The sequence below is a fragment of the Dipodomys merriami genome, unplaced genomic scaffold (genome assembly GCF_024711535.1).
Source record: "Dipodomys merriami isolate MVZ:Mamm:240054 unplaced genomic scaffold, mDipMer1.0.p SCAF_8, whole genome shotgun sequence".
In the NCBI taxonomy this organism is placed as follows: Eukaryota; Metazoa; Chordata; class Mammalia; order Rodentia; family Heteromyidae; genus Dipodomys; species Dipodomys merriami.
Window position 1 is genome coordinate 25,870,545 of NW_027206401.1, and position 23,238 is coordinate 25,893,782.

The 23,238-nt window shown below is 35.8% G+C and overlaps 1 protein-coding gene across 1 annotated transcript in view; it reads right to left on the bottom strand.

The window, feature by feature from the left end:
* The window catches only part of Lama2 (laminin subunit alpha 2), a 565,166-nt gene that overhangs the window by 83,478 nt on the left and 458,450 nt on the right, over nucleotides 1–23,238 (bottom strand). The window contains exons 38-40 of the mRNA XM_070010715.1: nucleotides 15,933–16,049; nucleotides 15,076–15,239; nucleotides 12,422–12,560 (exon numbers count right to left, since the gene is read on the bottom strand). Of these exons, the coding sequence (XP_069866816.1) occupies nucleotides 12,422–12,560; nucleotides 15,076–15,239; nucleotides 15,933–16,049 (420 nt within the window). The remainder of the gene's footprint in view (nucleotides 1–12,421; nucleotides 12,561–15,075; nucleotides 15,240–15,932; nucleotides 16,050–23,238) is intronic.

Genomic DNA, 23,238 nt, shown 5'->3' on the forward strand with positions numbered 1-23,238 from the left:
ACTTTATACAATTTTATTTAATCAAAATGTATTTTTTCATATGTCTTCTTTAACTCAATATATTCTGACATTTATCCATGTTGTCTATGTATGTGCATATGTGTGTGTATCTCTTTTTATTAGTAATATTTCCTTATAAGGCTATGCCACAATGACATTTACACATTTATCACTTGATGGACATTCAGGGTAGTTTTGAGTTTTGGCTGTTATACTTTTTGGACAATTTTATATTTCTATTATCTTTAAGGGGTTATACACAGGGTTACCATTCAAGTACAATGTACCTTGATCGATATCTACCTTTTCATTATTCTCCCCCATCACTCCAAACCCAACTCCTCCCCTCACTTTCCCTAGTTTTGGCTATTTTCATAGAGTTTCTATGGCTGTTTCTGTGCAACTCTGCAAGTGCCTATGCTCTTTTTTTCCTCTAAGAGTGAACATATAGAAGCAAATCGTTGAGAGTGCCAAAGCAATTCAATGCTGGCTGGCATACAGTATTTTCTTCATATCCTTCACTTCCTATAAATGCTTTTACCTTTTCTGTTCCTTTCTAAGTTTTTCTGAGTCTCTTTTTGATCCTTCATTTCACCCTTCAGTCTTCACCCAACAAGAGTGAGCACTACTCACTGACACCCCCCACTGCTATTTTCTATCTTTTTTTCCACTTCTGCATATTGTTGATTTTTTTGTTTCCACACACTTTGTATCCCCTGCTCTTTAGGAAGGCAAAGATTTCTCCCTGGATTCTTAGTCACCCATTGTGTGCTCAGGTATCAGAGGATTGGAGAAATATATGGGTACATAGGAATGAGGGTGGAAACAATTTAAGACAGGGCAGAGAGATAGGGGATTTTGATGTGAAGAAAGGAAAACAAGTATTTAAGCTCCATAGGACTGCAGAGTTCACAGTAGGTAGTGGATGCATTGGATTTTGAATGTACTAGGTGGATAGCCCCAGTTTCTAGAAGGGCTGAATATCAGGCTAAGGAAACAAGGCAATGGGCTTTCCAGGCACTGATGGTTTCAGAGTAGAAGAATATTACACAGTTAGAGGTGACATTAATAAGGGTAGTTAAGAGAACTGTATGGGCACAAAGGATCTATAGTTGGTTGTTGGGAAAATAGGTAGGAAGAAGAGAATATAAACTTCAGGCAAGGTCTGTAGAACTGAGAGGTCTGGATGTACGAGATATGAAAGAAATCAGGCTGCAGTGTCTCCAGATGCACTCCCAAATATTAAAGTGAAGATCGAATGGCATACAATTGTCAGTTATAAACAATCTGCCAAGAATCCAGGCTTGGAACAAAGCTTTGCATCTGACAAGGGAATGGAAAATACTAGCATCTCATGGATGAACAGAACTGTTTCGACTCATTGGGATTTGGAGGGACCTTCTTCCAACAAGCCTTAGTGGTTACTGGAGCACAGCATCAGAATCAGGAGAGGTGATGAAGCAGCATTTTTCAAGCTAATTATACTTCATAAATATTCATAAGCACTGCATCTCATGTTTGGCACTTTGTCTACAATGTATGTGAAATACAAACAAGGTCTGTAACAGAGTATCGCAAGATATTTTGTTTCCTGCTTTTTTGAAGCTTTAAAAATAAATGTGTGAATATTTTCTGTGTAATACATGCAATATATATTTATGTGCACATATAAATGATAAAAATGATATACAACATAGAATTCATTATTATATGTAAGTTTTGGTATGCATTATTAGTTGATACTAATTTAGAGAAATAGTTCAAGACAGAGTTGAAAGCGTACAGGAAAAAATAAAGCTTTTTAAAGACTGAAAGTTTATCAGAGGGCTTGGTACTCAATTGCATTCTAATTTGTATTAGTTTTCTTCTTCCTATTATTTGGTAAATACAGTGGCTGTTATGGAAGTGTAAAATTAGGAGATGAAGAATATATTAATTTATATAACAAAATATTTTAGATGTTTCAAGTCAGCTCTGACTTCTATATTTTCCTGATGGTATTGGGATGGAGTGGAGAAACAAATGAAAAGTCACTTATAAAGGAAAATGACCTCTGCTGTGAGGAGAGCATCGTTGTCAGAGGAGGTTCTGTTGGGAAAGCCAGATGCAAAGAAGGAATCCTAAGGTAAGTCACAGTTTATCAGTCTGGTAACTCTGAGCCGCCCCTCCCCCTCCCAGATATTCTTCTAAACAAGCAACTTCATATTATTTTTTTCCAGTTACTTCTATAATGGTCCTCAAGTAATCTTATTAGAGACACATTTTTTGAATTAATTGAGAGAGTTGCCTCTAAGAAGAAATGCAGAATGTTTGTTTTTGTTTTTCTTTAAAGGGAATGGTAACTGACAATTTATCAGTATGGTTTAATTATCCAACATTTCCTCTTTACAAAATCACTTATTTTAGAAGACAAATTTTACATATTTTCAGAGGGATTCATTTGCCAAGGTCATATATTAGCTTGCATGACCTCAAATTTAAAATATTTTCAGTGTCTTAAATGTACAGGATATATGTAAAGTTAACGATTAATTTCATTGTGTTTATGTAATGTACAAATCAGAAGAGCTTATATTTTGCTGTGTTAGACTACTATCAAAGTTCAGAGGTAATATTCTCACTATAGTAAAGCAAATTCTCAGACAAAATGGTGGAATCTAGCTCAGTTTACATTTGAAGATACAATTTTTGAAACTATTTTTTAAAATATTCAATGCATCTCATGAAACTAGGAAAATTGATGGGTAGGGTTGGGTTGGGAGAGACTGAAGAGACAGGTAATATTGACCACCTTATGAACTGACATGTGGAAGGGTAATTCCTTTGTATAACTACTAAAAGCTAATAAAATACCTTAAAAATGTGTGCATGATGCTAATTAACATATTAAATTAAAAGTTAATTATGCAAAATCACTCCCCCTTTGTGCAAAAAGTACTTGTAGAAGAAAAGGTATGGGCAAACATACCAAAATATTATAATTACTTGTGATTAGTGGGAGTACGCACATTTTAAAAGCTTTTTAGCAGTGATTTATTTTAGTATAACAAGGTAAAGTAGGGGAATATGGAGATTTGATAAACAGCTCCTATTCTCTATATAGGAAATGAGCATTAAAGAATGTCTATATCATGTCCTCCCTGTTGTCTGTATTTCCCATTGTATATAGTAGACACGAGCAGCTTTTGCAACTATTATAAAGATATATACAGTTAAAAAAAAGAAATTACTTTGTATCCATTTAAGTATATGGTGTCATATAAACTCCATGTTTAAAGTACCTCAGGTTACTAAAATGGAAGAGCGAATCAGAGATGAGCCAAGAAACAACTCAAAAAAGATGTCCATGGTCAGAAGTCTGTCGAAAAACTGCAGCTTCCTGGCATTGCTCAGGGTATCCTAGGATCCTGAGGGATTGGTGAGTCTGTGGACGACTGGATCCAACTGAGCACACAAAGGAGACTCAAAATCATCCAAATTGCTTATGAGAACTGGAACTTGTGACTGAGACTGTGACTGTGAAGCTTTAGTTTGATGGAAACACCAAGTAAGCCTTAGATTTCTCCCAGTAAAGTAAGCGATCTATAACTTCTCCAGCCCCCACGGAAAGCACTGATCTTTCACAATAAGGCTGGATTGGGGCCTGCAGCTGCACATGAGAAGTTGTATGAGTGATCACTATGCCATATCTTGATTTTGCGTAAAAGTCATGGAGACAATCTTAGTTTTCTATCTAAATAATGTCCAGAATCAAGGCCACATGATAGGATGGTCTCACTTCCCTGTTATTCTATTGCCAGGTGAAGTCTTAAGTAATAGACAGAATGGTACCCCCATCATTGATGCCTTGAAGGATATTAGTTCAAACTTACATTGTGTCACAGCACCATCCCCAGGAGCATTTGTGACTGTGATACAAACCCTTTGACTACATATGTTTCAAGCCCTGAAAATTCAAATACATCTAATGCTGTGTCATAAACTAGAACTTGCTTCTCTGCTTCCAAGAGACTATTATTTAATTACTGACGCAAGTGAGTGTGATACAGCGTCGAGTGGGTTAATGCAGATCCTTTTTATACACAGAGACAATAATTTTCTATGAAGCTGATGTTCTACTGACATTTTTGTTTTTGCTATTGTGGGAATCATTTAGTACTTATATAAATTGCTGAGTTGCTAATGAAGAGGAAAAATGCTCACCATCTTGTGACAGACTCAACTGTGATATCAAGTACGATTTCATATCACATTCCCACTAACACTACACTGTATAAAATGTAAATTACAAAATTACAGATATTAACAAGGAGCTAAATTACTATCTGAATTTCTAGCGAGAAATGGCTGACATAAAATACAGAATATAAGTGAATAAAATTTGCAACTTGGCTGACACTGCACTTTATTGTAAGCTTTGCAAGCGATAGATATTCTAATAGCAAAGCCACTTCTGTAGAAAATAAAGGCTGTAAAATCACCTTTTAGTGTTCTTAAGGTACTTTGGTTCATCCAATTACAGAAAAGCAAATTTAAATAGGGCATACTGAAGAGAATACATGGCTTTATTCCTCAACATATAGTAATTACAAATACCATAATGTTTACTCAGACCATAGGAAGATTCACAGGGCTCTGTTCTGTCATTTATTAACTGACAGAGAGAGTATCAGAATTTTACAAGTACAAGAAGTAAGAAAAATGAGGGCACAAATCACTTCATCTTGTACGTGTGGAACCCATCATTCATGGAATGGCAAGCAAAGCTCTAAGAACATTTGTGTCAAGTTAAAAAGAAACAGTAAAGAAGGCTGGGAATGTGGCTCAAGTGGTAGAGTGCCTACCTGGTAAGCACCAAGTCTTGAGTTCAAACTTCAGTACTACCACAATAAAGTAAACACAAAACCAGTAAAGGGTGTAAATGTGGTGAAGCAACTATCCTGGAAATTCCTAGAGAGAAATTGTGATGGGAACTGCTCTAAGTGAAATACATCTCATTCATCATAGCAGAAATTTAAAAGACAATGCTGACACTAGTGACATCCATGATGCCATATTATTACTGAGAGACAGACTAGAAGTACTAATTGAGAGATTTTGAAGGTCAATGCCTTCAGAAGTGAGCACAGTTAGGTCAGGGGTTTGTTGCTTAAAATTATCAGGCCTTCTTTGCAATAAAAAGAAATGTGCATCTATGATGACTCTAAAAATGAAATAAGGAAATTTAGAAACTCTTATTGGTGCAAAAGACTTCCTCCCCAGGCCTATTTTAAACTACTCTCTTTTTATTAGGACTGCTTTAAAAAAGTCTTAGTACCTGCATTTTAGTTAAAATACTGATTTAATAAAGAAATAATGCAAGCCTCAGATGAGAATAGAAGCAAATTCAAACACTTGAACTCTCTTATCAATATCCAGAATTAATCAACTTTGTATTCTATTGCTCTTTAAACTATGCTATTTGGATATAATTTGATAAGATTTTATTTAAAGTTCCGCATTTCTACTTAAAGGATGGACCTGTAGTTTTCCTTGGTAATATTGCTTTTTACAGGTATTTCTGTAAGGATTAGAGCAGCTTTTTCTGCTCTTTTTTTCTTCTTCTAAATTTGGTGGGGGGAAATGTTTTACTTAACAGATCCTTGATTTTTACTGGACTGTGTGATTCATTTAATGGTTATGAGTCTACTCAGGTTTACTATTTTGTTTTGAATAAATTTTGATATAGACTTAATGCTCATTTCATCTCAATAATTAAGTTCATTTTAAATGAATCTGCTCAAGTTCTCTAGTACATTTCTGTTGATTTTCAACCTATAGGATATGCAGAATTATGGTATACCTTCTACTCTTAACCAGTTCATATGTGTGTATCTCTCTTTGTTTGCTTGATTATTTTTGTCATTTCTGTTTATTTGCCTGTTTACTCTAAGAATCAGCTTTCTGCTTTTCTCAACCCTGTCTAATGTTTTTTTCTACATCATTAATTTCGGCATTTGCATTTATTTCTTTCATTGTGCTTTTTCAAACTTCTTGAACAGAAACACGAGATAATTAGTTTTCGCTCTTAGCTTTTCCTAATGTCCCTATTTAAAACGATAAATTTTCCTATAGGTGTCACTTTATTTGCACCTGAACATTTGTGAAATTTTATGTGCATTCTGTTATTAAGTATTTAGCAACTTCAAATCCCATTTTTCCTTTGACTCCTGAATTATGGTGGTTTTTTTGTTTGTTTTTTGTCCTTTTAAAACTGGTTTTGGGCATCAATAGTGCATCAGTCCTTTGGAATTAACCTCGGATTTAGCTTCGTTATGATCAATGTTGTCTAGGGTCCTTTGGGATCTTTAAAATTTGCTGATACTTGCTTTATATTCATAGATTTATTGTTGTTATTTCATGAGTATTTTACTTAATGGGATATATAGAAAAATTACCTAATTGTTATAAAGTTCTAGGAGGCTATTAAGTCATCTCAACTTATGGTACTTACCAAATCTTTATCCTTCCTTCCTTCCTTCCTTCCTACCTACCTTCCTTCCTTCCTTCCTTCCTTCCTTCCTTCCTTCCTTCCTTCCTTCCTTCCTTCCTCTCTCTCTTCCTCTCTCTCTCTTTCTTTCTTTCTTTCTTTCTTTTTTTTCTTTCCCTTCCTTCTCTCTCCCCCCCCATTTCCTCCCTCCCTCCCTCTCCCTCTCTCTCTCTCTCCCTCTCTCTCTCTCTCTCTCTCTCTCTCTCTCTCTCTCTCTCTCTCTCTCTCTCTCTCTTGCTTTCTTTCTTTTCCATTTGGTTTATGAATACAATGCTTCTTGATCAGTGTCACCTCTTTCAATATTCTCACTCCCCTTCAAGCCACCTCTTCCATTTTAATTTTGTAGTGTATACATTGGCTTCATGACTTCATTCTCTCCTAGATAGCTCTCCTCATTTGTCTACCCCATTCCCCTTGGTTCACCCCCTTGCAAGTTTGCATTTCCTGGTGATGATTTTGTTGGGCTTGCTTTGACTTTGTCTTTCTGTCATGCTTTCATTTCTTTGACCTATTAAGGTTGGCCTCACTCACTATGCTTACTAGTCTGGCATGACACCACTGAGTCACACATACATAGTATGGGTTTTCAATGTTTATTTTTATGATAGACAATTGTTTCCTGCTCATGTGCATACCTGAGTTGTGACCTGTTTAATTGGAGGCTTATTGTTACTACTGAGTTCACAAGCTTGTACCCTAAATCCAAATCCCCTCCTATGGTGACATAGTCTCATGGATTTTTCTTTCCCAGCTAGCCTGGAACCACAATGCTCCCAATGACAGCCTCCCATGTAGTTTGAGATAGCAGGTCCATACCACTGGGCCACATAAGAGTTGAGAAGGGAACTAGTGAACATTTTGGCCCACGTTGTCCTGAAATTGTGAGCCTCCAGTGCTCAGCCTCCAAAGTTACTAGGATTACATGCAGGAGACACTAATGCACAATGTGGCCTGTCAGTTTTTTAAGAGCCTCCAAACTGTCTTTGGTTCCAGATAGTCATTAAGCATTTCCTAAGTCTCTAGTCTGCTAGAGCTGGCTGCCCCAATTTAGACCTGCCAGATTCTATACAGCAATAGTCAACCTTTCTTCTTGTTTTGTTTGTTTGTTTGTTTATTGTTGTTGTTATTGGTGCCATTTCTGGAGCTTGAACTTAGACTCTGGGCTCTGTTGCTGAATTTCTTTTTGCTCAAGGATAGTGTTCTACCACTTGACCTATAGCAACACTTCTGGACACAGACTTTCCTGCTCAGAGTGGCCTCGAACCATGATCAGATCTCAGCTTCTTGAGTAGCTAGGATTACAGGCATAAGTCACTGGCACCCAGGCTAATTATCAACCATTGTGCGTCTCTGTGTATCATCTAGGTATGAGCCATATCCCATTTTTGTCAAAGAGGACTGCACAGTGGCAGCTCCATAGGATTATGGGGGGATGGTAACCTCATAGTCAAGTGTGTTTAAGTGTGCTCTGTGACATTCACATAAGTAAATTGCCTAATGCCACAGTTCTCAGAGCAGTAGGTGATGCATGACTGTGTGTGTCCTATTGTTTTTGGTCCCAGGAGAACTCTAATACCATTATTTTTATTCTTCTAAAACTGAACTTGATGTTTAATTGGAAAAAAAACCCTTTTAACTGCCTCCTTTTCATGTTTCTACTCTCTAACATTTTAGTCCTTTGGTTTGTAATTCTATGCATTAATAATTATTATCTGTACAATGCATCTTTAAGTTCTTTCATAGTTCCTTTTTTTTGGATGCTTTTTGTCTCTTTATTCTCCATGTTCTTTGATTTTTTGCTGACATTCCTTTAAATAAATGTGATGGTAGTTCAGTGAATGGGGTAGATTTTTTAGTAGTTCAGAGCTTCCTATTGCGTTATTTATTTCCTGACCTGCCACAGAAGAGTAAATTTTCAAATATCTAGTTTATTCTTTTCACACTTGACCCCAAGAAAGAGAGAGATCTTTTTGAGGCTTCTGTGGATTTCGCTTCTCTTCATACTGATAATGAATACTGAGAAGTTGTGTTCAAGGGCAATTCACATAGTTATTAGAATACAAGAGTCAGTACTTTGAACATTAATTTCTTTTTCTGTATCCTCATCATGTTTCAGGTTATTTAGAAGACTATGTTTTGCTTATGCTTACTATTGTTTCACTGAGAAAATGCATTAATTTCAAATTGCCTTTTATTTCTCTGTATTTTATATTGTTTTCCTAAAAGCAACTGAAAAATACCCTACCAAAAATTTCTGGAATCACAACTTCCAAGAAATAGGGTTTGTTGTGGCAAAACACTTGAAGTTGGAAACATACAGGAACTATTGAAGGCCACTGTAATGGTTAATTTGTGTCAATTTGTCAATGAGTGCCCAGACCACGCATTCTTACTGAAGGGTCTGTGAGGGAGTTTCTGGATCCCAGGTATGTCTGAGCATCTTTTCATCCACAAGGGAACAGCCAGAACCAAAGACTGAAGGACGTGAGCTAGAAAATCTCATCTCATCTTTTCTGCCGTTGTGACTGGGATTTATACTATAGATGCCTTATCAGGCTTTTGAACTAGAACTGAACCAGATTACTGACGATCCTGGGTTTCTAGCTGGCAAGTTGTGGAATAACTCAGCCTCCATAATCATGTGAACTAATGCCTCAAAAATCTATCTATCTATCTATCTATCTATCTATCTATCTATCTATCTATCTATCTATCTATCTATCTATCTATTTCTACCTTAAAATTATGTAGTCTACCATCTATATATAATTAGTACCTATATAGATAGAATCTACCTAATCAATCTATGCAACCTATTATCTATGTGCTAGCATCTATATGCCATCTATTATCTATCTAGCACCTATCGAATCTAATCATCTTTAGTTTCAATTTGTTCTGTTTGTATGGGTAACCTTTTATTAGTCTGGCTTGCATATATATGAAGGTCTAGTGAAGAGTTAGCTAAAAGTTGACACAACTGAGAGTTTTAAGGGACACTGTGGATAGGTATATAAACAAGACAGAAATGGAGACAGAGAAAGTTTAAGTCAATGAGAGTAACTCCAAGATGAAGAAAAGGGACAAAAAATAAATAGAAGGGTAAATTATGAGGAATAAGAATAATGTTAAAGGAGATACTAAAGGAAAAATAACATAGGAAGAAAACCAGCCTGGTACTGGCATAAAACAGGCAGACAATAGGTCAAAATAGAAGGTTTAGAAATAAGTTTATACATTATAGTTAATGAATCTCCATATTCCATTATTTAAAAATGTGTCACCTTTTTTCTCCCTTTCTTTCATCAAAGAGAAATATTAAATACAAAGATTGAATGTAGGGAAACAAACACTATGTAGGACTTTTATTATCTTACATTTATAGAAAAATGGTATTCTTGAATTATTTCTTAGTTTTTAAATAGCATTTCATCCTTACAGTTAAAGAAATTATCATTAAAAGACTAGTAGCTACTATTCTTTATATAAGAATACTATACAATAAGCTGCAATTGAATATAACCTCTCCTAACTTATAAAGGATGAACTAATTACAGGTTTTCTTTCAATTTTATTCTTAATTATCTGTATGTGATAAGTATACTTAAGTACATTTTTTTGAATTTTATTTTGGTGTAAAGGCATTGTACAGAGGGGTTACAGTTACATAAGTAAGGTAATGAGTACATTTCTTGTTACCCACTCCTTCATTTTTCTTCCAACGATGAAGTTGTTTCCAAAATATGGTCTTCATTTTGCTTAGAGGTGACTTCTACCTTATATTGTTTCTTTACCTCTGTTATTTCAGTGTCTTTTGTTTTCTTAAATTATCTCACCTCTGTTTTCACAGTGGTAATTGGTTGTTTTATTGCTTATCTATTAGGTCTTTTTTCTGTGCTGCACATACTCCCTTTGTTCCTTTTATTTTTTTCTTTCTAATTCATTATAAACATTCTTTCCAAAGCTAAACACAAATGACTACAGAACTCTCTTCTACTGCTACCATTGAGTTCTTTTATAGATAAGTTATAAACTTAATTTGACTCTTTTCTCTTTATCTATAATACTAACAATAATACCAGCTCTTACATTTACAAGTTACCAGATAATTGTCCACCTGAATGATAGACAAATATATTCCTTTTCCAGAAAAATAAATAACTAATGTGCAATATCCTCTTAAAATTAAAGCTTTATTCTAGCCACAAAACATATTCCAATACACAATTGGGGAGAAATCTATACTTAGTCATTGAATAAAACTGTGATTCTCTTTAGATTGTACTTTTTCAGGCATTTGATTATTTTTACACAGCTTATGGAAAGAAAGAATGGAATAAAAATAAAGCTGAATGGCTGAGAACTCATCATTGAGGTTAGACTATGAGGTGGGGGCATTATGGTAAGGAGCTACTTCTTACTGTTAGTATCTTTGTGTAGTTACTAGTCATCATGAAAATGAGGTTTCCTATGAGTAAAATGTAGTAATATTTTATAAAATTACTAAATGTGAGTGAAATTAGATCTCTTTGAAATTAGATCTCTTAACATGACATTTTGGAGGAAATTTATGAAGCTGAAGCAATGAGAATCAAGATTTGCATTGACACAGAAGACTGTAAGTAGGCTCCAAGTACCTAAATGCAGAAGGAATCCCATTTCTTCACTCACTCAGGAGTAAACAAATTATGCCAGACATTGAAGTAAATGCTGAAGATGGTCATGCAAAAAGCATTAGATTAGATGACAATGGTGAGCCTGAAAATTAGGGTCTGTAACAATATGATATTGTCCATAAGAAAATAGATGAAAACTTAGGTTAGATTTGAAAACCATTCCTATGGAAGGAGAATTGTGCATAGGGAAATTTTGCAATGATTTTTGTCACTATCTTGAATTTAAAAAATAAAATGTAAAGTGTGAGTTTAATTCATTATGAGGGGAAAATGGTAGTATTTCCGGATAAAATATAAAGGATACATTGTATTTTTTCATTTAACTCACTAAGAGCTAACAAATATTTTCTTCAATATTGTAGCGAAGATAATATTGATCTGTGTCTTGAATGCCATCATATATTTACATTATACTCTAAATCAAATATCCAAACTGGACTTACCCCAAAGTTTTAGTACACATTTGTAGAGTCTGTATGAAGAATGTCTAAAAGATAGTTCTGAACATTTACCTCCCATTTTACCTCTTGTGAGATAGTTTTTATCCTAAAATAGTATTACCAGAAACTACTGGACATCTTATTTGTAAAATGTCACTTAACATAAAAGCGATGATTTGTCACTCCTGAAGATAATTAAATAATAGGATATAACTTAGGATCCAAAACTCTAAAATGTTAGTTCCACACGCACTTTTAATAATGACCATAGCCTAAGGTAAAGAGATTTTCAGTCCACCAAATTAGCATATATAGTTTAGAAATACATAATCTGTTTTGTAGAAAGTACACTGGGTGGTCAAATTTTATGTACACCAAAACCTAAGTGTGATTATTAACAGTAGTGTTCATTTTCAAGGCACTTATTATTACTGATGACATGTGGACTCCTGGTGATAAATTTCTTCCTGGAGTATTTTATTTGCCTGTTTTTGTTTTGTGAGCTACGCCACAAATCTGCTTGACATCTGTAATGATTTCAGGCCCCTGACAATGATAAGTAGTAGCTGACTGAGAAGAGAGTTTTGCTATGCTTACAGCATATTGAGGATTTATTTTGGGATAAAATTTAAAAGAGACCTTCAAATATATGTCAAGATGAGTATTCTCATTGACTAGCATTTTTAGAGATCACTTAAATTTGAAATTTTAGCTTAGGAAATTTTTTTAAAGATTGGCTTCTCTACTAGTGTCTTACCGTACTACCAGTTTCTTACCAGTGTTGTAGCTTCCTGGGCCAAAGCTTTGGCTCCATTGGCAATTTTCTCAGCTTCATCAATGTAATCCTTAATGTTGCTATAAGCTTTGAAAGCTGCGGTGGCATTGAAGGAGATGTTTTTAGCCTCATCAAGGATTCTAGTAGATTGAATGAAAAAAAAAAATAGAACTTCATAGCAGCTAGAACTCAAATGAAGTACAACCTAGTTATGCTAAATATGGTTTCCACATGGTTATGGCTAATCCAATTAGAATAATTACAAATCATAATGAGATACCTACTTATTTTACTGTGTTGTATATCTAAATTACCACTCTTTAACAAGTCTACTATAAAAATGGCAAGTATGTCATGAAAACTTATTACATCCCCCAAATCCTCTTGCAAGTATGTACATCAGGTAAGTGTTTGCAGTGAGATAATCCTGAACATTATTTGGGAAGCACACAGTAAGTTTCAGAGCACTTGTGACACATTAATAGAATATATTTCACAAAATCTCTCAGCAGTAAGTGCACCTTCACAGAAGATGAAGACACCTCAGGAGGTTAAATCATACACTATAGTTCACAGGCTTTACATAGCCCTAGAGGAGGGCTAAGAATTCTTTGTTGTAACATCAACTTATCTGACCTTTTCTGCTTGACTCAGACATATACTAGTTATTGCAAATAAGGGAAACCATGGGACCTAAGTTTCTTTGGGCCTGGCTTACTTCATTTAATATAATTTTTCCAAGTCTTTCCATTTCCTAACAAATGGGGCAATGTCATTCTTTCTGATGGAGGCATAGAATTCCATTGTGTATATATACCACATTTTCCTGATCCATTCATCTACTGAGGGGCATCTGGGTTGGTTCCATATCTTAGCTATGGTAAATAATGCTGCAATAAACATAGTTGTGCTGGTAGCTTTAGTATGGTCTTGTTTGTGATCATTTGGGTAAATGCCCAAAAGTGGGATTGCTGGGTCATAGGGGAGCTCTATGTGGAGTCTTTTGAGGAACCTCCATACTGCTTTCCAAAGTGGTTGAACAAGTTGATGTTAGGGGAATGAACCCCAAGATAAGTATTCGAATATTTTTTTCTTTCATGCAATTGTTTCTAACATATTTATAAGATGATTTCTATGTTGCTTTGTATGTCCCTCCTCCACGGTATAACCCCTGCTTTCACTGTACTTAATGTTGGTATAATTTGTGGAGGGGAAGAGTAAAAACAAATTGTTTAACTAAGGATACAGGTGGACTCATTGCAACAATGAGATGTACAAGTTGTTATGTCGAAAAACAAACTTTACAACTTTGGTGGGGGTGGGGAGGATCGGGTGGGGAGAGGTGGGAGAGTATGGGAAGGGATGGGAAGGGGAAACAAAGAGGAGGCAACAATGCTTGATAGGAAATGTACTTGTTATCTTGCCCATGTAATTGTAACTCCTCTGTACGGTATTCTCACAATAAAAAAAAAAAAAAAAGAATTCCTTGCTGTTCCACCTATCAAACTTAAATGGCAAAAGTTTGTTACAAAGTGAACTGTGGCCAGGCACTGGTATCTCATACTTGTAATCATAGCTACTCCGAAGGCTGAGTTCTAAGATCTTGAAGTCAGATCAAGCAGTCACATTTATGAGATTTCTGTCTCCCATTGACCAGCAGTAAGCTGGAATTAGGTATGTGGCTAGAGTGGTAGAGTATCAGACTTGGATAAAGCAAAGCAAGAAAGAGAGGCCCTGAGTTCAAGGCTCAGTGCTAGCACACACACACACACACACACACACACACACACACACACACACGCACGCACGCGCGCACACACACACACACACACACATACACACACACACAGGCACACACAGAGGAATTGTGCAATGTAATCCCATATTTTTAAACAATAAAATTTCTTTTGCTTCAGTGAGTATCAAGTATGAGAATATAGCCTTGCACATGATTTCTAATATAGACTTATTTGGAGAACTTATACTCAGGCCAATTTCCTGTTTTTATTGTGTCAACCACAAAAGTATAGGGAAAATATGTCACTTCTATATAGAATTGGCTGTTTGCCAATCAAACACTCAATTTCCTTGCACCTTTTTCTCCTCTAACATATGCAATAATCCCAGAATTATGAGTTTTTATTCAAAGGAAAATATGTAATATCTTCCTGGAGTCTGAAAAAGATAAAACAAAACACTGAAATTTTATGTATAGATTCTTATGTTCAAAGGGCACCTTTTAATTGTAAATTGTTTTGATTCCATTAAACTTATAAAACTGAAATTTGAAGCAGGATGTGTTTATAGGTTATTATTTAAATGCTAATAAGCAGGCAACCACTGTGCTTTCTAATAAAGAACAAAAAATACTTTTCTAAATATAGCCTCGGGTCATGTTCACTTCCTAACAAGCCCTGTTTGAATCTACTTTTAACTTGCACTTAGCTGCCTTTGAATCCACTTTTAACTTGGACTTTCCAGTAGAGCTTTGCCTATGCTCTTCTCATTAGTATCTTCCATAGAAAGATAACATAGCTCTTTTGTTCATAATTACAGGAATTGAGACTTGAAAGTGATTGCTCTGCCATTTCTGCTTGTCAAAACTGTTGGTCAAACATGAAGAAACACAGACATTTCCAATTACAAATGACATACCCGTCAAGTATAGCAGATGAGTCATTCAACTGAGCAGCATGGCTCTCAGCCCGGGACACGTTCTCAGCAAGATTTCTGTCCTTTATTTCTTGGGAGAGGTCATCTATTTTATCTTTAAGCTCTTCAGACATTGGTGGCAATTTAGTTTGAATGTCTTCAACATACTGATAAGTAGAGAGAAGGAGAGGGCATTTTTTAAAAGCAAATAAATCCAAGCCTTCTTAAATTTATTAATTTCTCTCTGGGAGACCTAATTGCACACACTGTTTTTTTTATGAAACTTAGAATTTACTTGCATAGCAAAAAAGAAAATAGTGAATAAAAGCTGTTCTTTAATAAAAAGAATTAGCGACTTTATGGAGCCAATTTATAGCAGAGAATCTATCTTTTTTTAAAAAGGTTACTTCCTAGCTATATATGTATAAATGACAGTCATTTAGGATCTTTTACACCATTTGCATTTCTATTACTGCATAGCACTGTGAAATGCATTAGATAGTATACTAGAAGTCTGTTTGTAGATTTACATTGCTCTTTTAACTAATGTTATATGATATAGAAGCAGATTGTAAGTGCCAGCTTAGGAGCAAGAATGTCCCTTATTATCATGAAGGAACAAGAGCACAGGCAGATGCAGGAATGAGATCTTCACACAACATCCATGTTACTGGCACAATAAAGTACAGTTCCTACAATAGATGATCACAATTACATTGCAATAATACAAAAATCATTTTACCTCTGCTCATACAAAAATATTAGTAGATGCTTCTGTTACTGTGTCCCTGTCTCTCACTTATGAAAGCCCAACCCATCATCATCATCACTTCTAATTTTGGGTTACATCCAATACTCACATCTATGATGGAGGTGATTTCGTCTGCAAGTCGGGTGGCTTCATCCAGTATGTCTCTACCCTCTTTTAAAGTGTTCTCGATTTCTCGTTTGCCACTTTCAACAGCCTCCTTCTTTTTCTGTGGTGCAGGAGAAATATATATCAAAATGCTGTTTGCATAAAACTCTTATCTAGGTTTATATGCTATTTGGATAAAACCCTCTCCACATCTATCTTGCTACTTCTCTTTAGTTGTCTAAAACAATAGCTTCACAAACAAGGTACATCATATTGACAATGTGGCTGATGGAAATTATATAAACAACCCAGCCCATCCTCCAAGACTGTGACCAAGTAATATCTCTTTCCTATTTCACAAATTCATCCAAGTGCAGGAAAGTAATGTGATAGTAGCTGGCAGATTAAAGCTATTGTTAAAGCAATGTGATGTCTGCAGTCTTAACTACAATATAAGTGCAGAAATGCATGACTGAATGTGTGGCAGCATACTAACTTGCACTGGAACTATGTATCAAATTTCAAAAATCCATATACAAATGAGAACTTCGTAAGCATAAACATAAGGAAATTCATTCTATTGGAATTCAGTAAAAAAATTAAGGAAGTGAGATTTTTTTCTTTAAGGGAATGTAGAGGAAACATTTCTTAAGAAATAGAAAAAGAAATTTATCACCTTGAAGGATAAACTTAATGGACTGTTTGATAAGAGAGGAGACTCTAACTTTTCGTTGGAACTTATAGCTTGTCACAGAACTACAAGAAAGTCATTCCTGGCCTTGAAGAGGAAATCAATGAGAAAGAAATGTTACCATTCCTCCATTTGGAACATACCTTTGGCTATTATTCTCTTTTTACTTCCAACTCATTTATAGCCTTCCAATCATCAACTCACTTATGGATTTAATAGAGACAATTAAAATGTTAATCTTTGTCCTCATATTTTTCATATGAACATTAAAATAGTTTATGTTCATTCAGATATCAGTATATGCCAAGCAGTTTATGTTTCCCTTTCACTCAATTCTAACTCCGTGGGTCTTGTGTTTATCCACTTTTAAATGAGCAACAAATTGAATACATTAAGTGCTATATTATGAATGTATGCATCTCCCTAAAATGTGAACGTTTTAACTTAGAGGTTGAAATCCTAACCTCTGGAGTGTTAAGATTGGGAAATGGAGATTTTAAGTGATGATTAGGTCATAAGGTAGAAATCTTATAAATGGGCCCAATGTTCTTATAAAGGAAACTCGAGGGAGCTCATTTGCCATTCTACAATGTGAGGACAGAAAAGAGCAAGAAAGTCAGACTTCATCTGATACCATCTTCCAGTGCTTTGATGTTTGATTGCTTAACCTTTCGATTTATATTTATGAATCTAATGAATCTATTTTCTATATAAGTCACTGGCTTCTGGATATTTTCTTATAGCAACTCAAATGAACTTAGACATTAAAAGATTTATTTATGGTAATAAATATAGTTTGCAGTATAGTTTGTCTATTGACAGATCCTGGGTCCTAGACCGTGAAAGAAATTGTCTCTTCTTGTATATATATCTTGTATTTATCAAATTTTTTATTTTCACTGAGTTAGTGCTAATTTCATAGTCTTCTTTCCCAATCTGTTCACCAATCACTTCAATGTATTGCTTATTACATATACCTTGTTATTTCTGAAACTGCATTTGTAGTTTGCTCTACCATGTAGAGAACTGGTCCACTTCTCTCTATTTTCTGTTTGTGGTCAGTTCCTTGACCACCTAGCATCCTCATTCAATCATTCTATGCCTCCTAGGAATAGTGCTTGAAGCCACATTTGGGTAACATTCTACTTAGGGTAAGAGCTCAGCTTCCAAGGCTATGAAACCTGCCTCAGCCCCCAGTCCTTGATGTGTATTCCACAGTGGTCATTGCCTGGGAGCTTCTTAGAAATGTGCAGTCTCAGTTACTTCTGGGAAACTAGTGACTCTGAACCTGCATTGTGGTCAGAATCCTAAGCAATTGACATGCATAGCAGAAGTTGAGAAGATTTGTCTTGGAAAACTGTCTGACACACAGTAAGGCTGTATCATTGATGGTAATCATTTTGTTCTACTTCTTAGCACTAACTTACCCGAATTATATTCTATCGGTATCCAAAAACGATAGAAGCACAGATAAAGTTTATGTGGTATACAAATTGAACCATCTCCATTACTTTTTCTGAGGGTTCTAAAAGCATAGGTCACTTAGTTAATATTAGAAACATCAGAGCACCACAGATGCATGTGCAGAGACAAGAGGAAGTCTCAGCCTTCTGCCCTTGTCATGGCTGGTGATGTACAACACGTTGAATGTATTATGCAATGCCAGAAACAGATGATCATGTCTTACAAAACAATAAACCTTTGCCATGGAAGTTATGTTATGATTCCTGATTTTATAGGTATATTACATACTTTTTATGGGTGCAGTGAAGATCACTCACACTACAACATAAATTCCATAAGAAACAGTCTTATATGTCACTATCTCTCTAGCACTCAGAAGGACTTCTTCAACAAATGGTTTCAAATGAAAAGAGAAAATGAAGTTAGAGAATTATGCTGGCCACACTGGACTTATTCAGCTACACTTATCTCTTGTTAATTCAGAGGAACTTTTTACTTGTCAGACCCTCTTCACAGACAACAAATGTGGGGGCAGTGTCAATATCCCTGATCTTCAGTCTTATCTCTTTATTCAAAGATTTTTACATAACTATCAGGTTGGCCCTAGGCCTTTATATGAACTAATTTAAAGTAGTATTAATACAAGAATTCAAGTATACATTTTCCCAACAGAAGTCATTTGTACTAGTGAAATCATGGTAACTTAAAACTGCTATACCAATGGAAGGAAGGAGAATTTCCATATGTGTATGTAAAGAGCTACATTCCCTTTATTTTCATTAAACTAGTGAAATTGTATTTGCTGTGATGCTCTATTTTCAGGAGCCAATTGACATGTAAAACTGAAATGCGTTCTTTGTGCTAAAGAAAAAGTGATGGTTTAAAGTGAGTTTAGAGATGGCTAATTTTCATGTGAGACATTCACAGATTCTCTCTGAAATTAGGAGAGATGGAGATTTGAAGTTAGTTTCCTTTAAGACATTGTATTTATTCACTGAAAAAAATCTGTTTTGCTTTTGTGCTGGCATTGTTTTTAGTCCCAAGAATATGTGCAGAAAGAAGTCATGGTCCTCATGGCTTCTGTGGAGGAGTATTAAGGTTTGGATCTCAACGTGGTCACAAAAGCCATGTATTGGAGGTTTGGTGGGTTATCTTTGGTGCTAATGGAAGGTGGTAGGACCCATGGTCAACAGGCAAGCCCTTGAAGGTGTATTGTGACCCTGACATGCAACCCTCTTTTTGCCTTCACCATGAGTTGAGTAGCTTTTCTCTGTCTATCTCTCCTTGTCATGTTGTTCTGCTTGCCACAGCTCCAAAACGCAATGCAGCCAATTGACTATGGACGGGGACCTCTGAAACGATGGAGTAAACTTTTTGTATTTTCTTAGAGTAACAGAAAGGTGACTACCATAAAAAGGAGGAGAATCAATCAACTGTGGATGCAGCTTTTTAAATAATGATACAATTAGCGCTAATAATAATGATGAGTACGTGAAATGAAGGAATGTCAGATATGGAATACCTTAAGAGAGAAAGCCTGTACTATCTAAGGAACAAAAAAGAAGCCAAGGGGCTGGGAAGGTGGCTCAGTGGTAGAGTGTTTGCCTTGCATGCATGAGGCCCTGCTTCATGATTCCTCAGCACCACAAAAGCAGAAAAAGCTGGAAATGGTGCTGTGGCTCAGGTGGTAGAGTGTTGGCCTTGAGCTGAAGAGCTGAGGGACAGGGCCCATAGTTCAGGCCCCACAACTGACAAAAAAGAAAAAAAAGAAAAAGAAAAAAAAAAGAAGCCGAAGCACAGTGATAATTTTTCTTTAACATATGCCATAAATATATATTTATTAACCATTCCGTTTGTATTTCAAGGTTGATTGTGTTTCTACTTTTAACTTTTAATTAATTAGATCGTATTCATTCCAGAGCTCTGCAAGTTAAACATCACTGTTAGTTGGTGTTGCTGTTGGTTGTGAGTTGGTTTCTCCAGGAACCTGTAAAAGCTAATATCCTATTTTTTCTTTAATATAGCAAATTATTCCTTCCTTTTCAATCTCTTCTTAAGTAAGGTTATAAAGGAGGACTTTGAGACAGATGGTTCCATATAAATATTCTTTTGCTTCTTTGAATCACTCCTCTCATTGATTTCAGTTCATTAGACCTCCAGTTTTCTCTGTTATTGGAACTTCCCTTCTAACCCTTGGTAGACTACATTCAAAGCTTTCTAGGATCCAAATACAGTTTCCAGGACATCTTTAAGAAGCAGACTTTTGTGTCACTTAGGAATGTGCCAGACTGTTCTTTTCAAGTTTTCTTAAGATCCCTTAGTACTTCAGAGCTCTGTTTGTACTCATGCAGGTACTCTTTTCTTTCAAGAGCTCTCAGTTTCTAGTATGAAGCCATCATCTTGGTAAATCTTTCACTTAGTCTCCCAGTCAATAGTAATGATAATATTAGATATTATAAATGATTAAAGTGTCCATTGTTTAGGAGACTGCAAGTTCTAGAAGATTAAGAATCATTTTCTGTACATATGTTGGTTACCATCAGCACCTCAACATAGTAAACATTTAAATATTATCCAACCTACTTTGTTAGCCTAAAACCTCACTATTTTCTAATACAAAGCCAACTTGTTAGTATTTATGAGGTCATCGTAAATTCGCCCAAATGTAACTTGAATTGCTTCTTGGCTTTGGGCTGAGTCTCTCAATGCAATTCACTTATACTCAGGGCTGGCTTTGTCTTTCTTTGATGGCTGTCTAGCAAACAAACATTCCTCCACCTATTCCTATGCAGTTATGTGTCCAGTTCTATTAACCACTAATTTCCTCCCAATGCCTTATATTTTGCCCTTTATGTATTTGCAAACTCTTTTCTAGAGCATTCTTTCCCTTCTGTTTCTACTGATTAGGACATTTAGGTTACATCAGAAATGTCAGGGCTGCTGCAAAGCCCTTCTCTGCTCGCCACCATTATGATTACTGGAGTACACAGAGACATTTGCTTTGTTGGTACTTCTATGAGGCAGAGGTGAACATATCTCATAAGAGATGATATTATATTCTTTATATCAATGGTTTGCAAAGTTGCGGCTTTATGTAACTCACTCAGGGAATTTTTTAAAAGTATTTGTTCCTTCTGAGTGCTGGGGATGATAGAGGTGTACTACTAAGCCTGGATTTGGAGAGATTTTCAAAAACATAGGTTGGTGGGCCCTCAGTCACAGTTTCTGAGTTGGAATGTTTGAAGTAGGGCCTGAGAAGCTTCATTTTTCATCAGTTTCTAGAAGATGTTGATGCTGTGATTCCAAGGATATCATAAGGGCCAGTGTCTGGTCTAATAAACTTTTTGTTCAGCACACTTTCTGAATGCAATGAGGGCTTAATGAATTCTTTTTCATAATATAAAAAAATCATGCTCAGCACATTAACATGAACATAACATTTAAATTGGGACTCAACTATATCCTATTTATTGCAGGCATGGATAGTTAAGGTGGTTTATCTTTAAAGAAACTATGATTCAATCCAGTGAGTCCAATGTACCTGTTTTTTTCAGTCTTTCTAGACAGCAAATACACCCCAAGAATCTGAGAGAATGTACACTGGGCTACAATGTAGTCCAGTCCATTCAGAGTCTCTGTAGGCCAACAGGTCTTGTGTGCGTAACAAACTCTCTAGGTCATTCTTGTTTCTTTTTGGAGCTAACTTAGCACTGACCTTATACTTTATCTATATTACTTTAGTTTTTCTATTTTATTCAATATATTAGTAAATATATTACTCACTAAATACAGAATATAAAATGATTACAAAAATAACAGCTTAGAGCCCCAATACTGTCTACATATGATCCAAGCCTCTCTTGGCTGTGAGTGTGGGGTAGGAATATAAGAATGATAGCTGTTGGTTTTAAATATCACTAAAGGAACAGCAGTTGAATGCACCATTTGCTATGCTACAATAATTCTTCTTGAAATACTTCTCCAATGCTTATGATGCTTTCCACACAGGTAATTTTAATTTCTTTAAACTGTTGCCAAGAAGTGGAGCAATTGCTCTCCAGGTTAGTTACACCACTGGTGCATCACTGAGCTGGATGGGTCATGCCAAAGCCATGATGAGACAACTGTCCAGTGCCCGCCTCCCCAGGAGAGCTTTCTTTTGAATATTGCTAGTGTGTCAGTGGAGCCCAAATTGATTAAGATTACATTACTCAGTTATGAAGAAAGTGAGTCTTCTCAATCCTTTACCACTATGACAAGACTAAATCCCTGAAGAGGGACCAGAAAATATCTCAAAGTTGAGTATACACTATGCTAGAATGAGGAGTTATTGTTGAATGTGGAATTATATGGCAGATAAAATACATATCTGTTGCTGATGCCAGTTTTTGTTGTGGTTAGCTATTAGATACTTTTTATGGCTAATTTTACTGGGCCTTGTAGGTAAGCACAGTATCCCTTAAACCATACCCTCAGTCCATTTTGTTTTACTTATTTTGTTAAATAGGGTGTCTAGTTCATTCCTCAGCTGACCTAGACCATGATCCGCCTATTTACATTGCTCACATAGCTGGGATGAGGAGTGCTTGCCACAAAGTTCCGATTTTATGGTTGAGATGGGCCCTTCAGAACTTTTTGTGTTGTTGTTTTGTTTTGTTTGGTTTGGTTTGGTTTGGTTGGTCTAGGGTTGGGCTCTGTCCTTGCGCTTTACCACTTGAGCCACAGTGCTACTTCCAGTTTTCTAGTGGTTTATTGGAGATAAGAGTCTCACAGACTTTCCTGCCTGGGCTGGCTTTGGTTGGCGATCCTCAGATCTCAGCCTCAAGAGTATCTAGGATTACAGGCATGAGCCACTGGCGCCCGGCTTGAGAAGTTTTTGCCCAGGCTGGTTTTATACCATAATCCCTTGATTACTGCCTACCAAGTAGCTAAGATTACAGATGCAATCTTAGAAGCTACTGCTTCCAAACCTATTGAGGTTGAGTACTTTAAAAACATAAAGATGGTCTTATGACTGGAGAAAATTTTGTTTAAATGCCAAATATAGGTTTGCAGATTCCTATGTACTAAATTTAGTCCTAAGGAAATAATCATTCACCATATTAAGATCCAAGAAGAAACTGACTAAAGCAAAGAATGATTTAATAGTAGAATC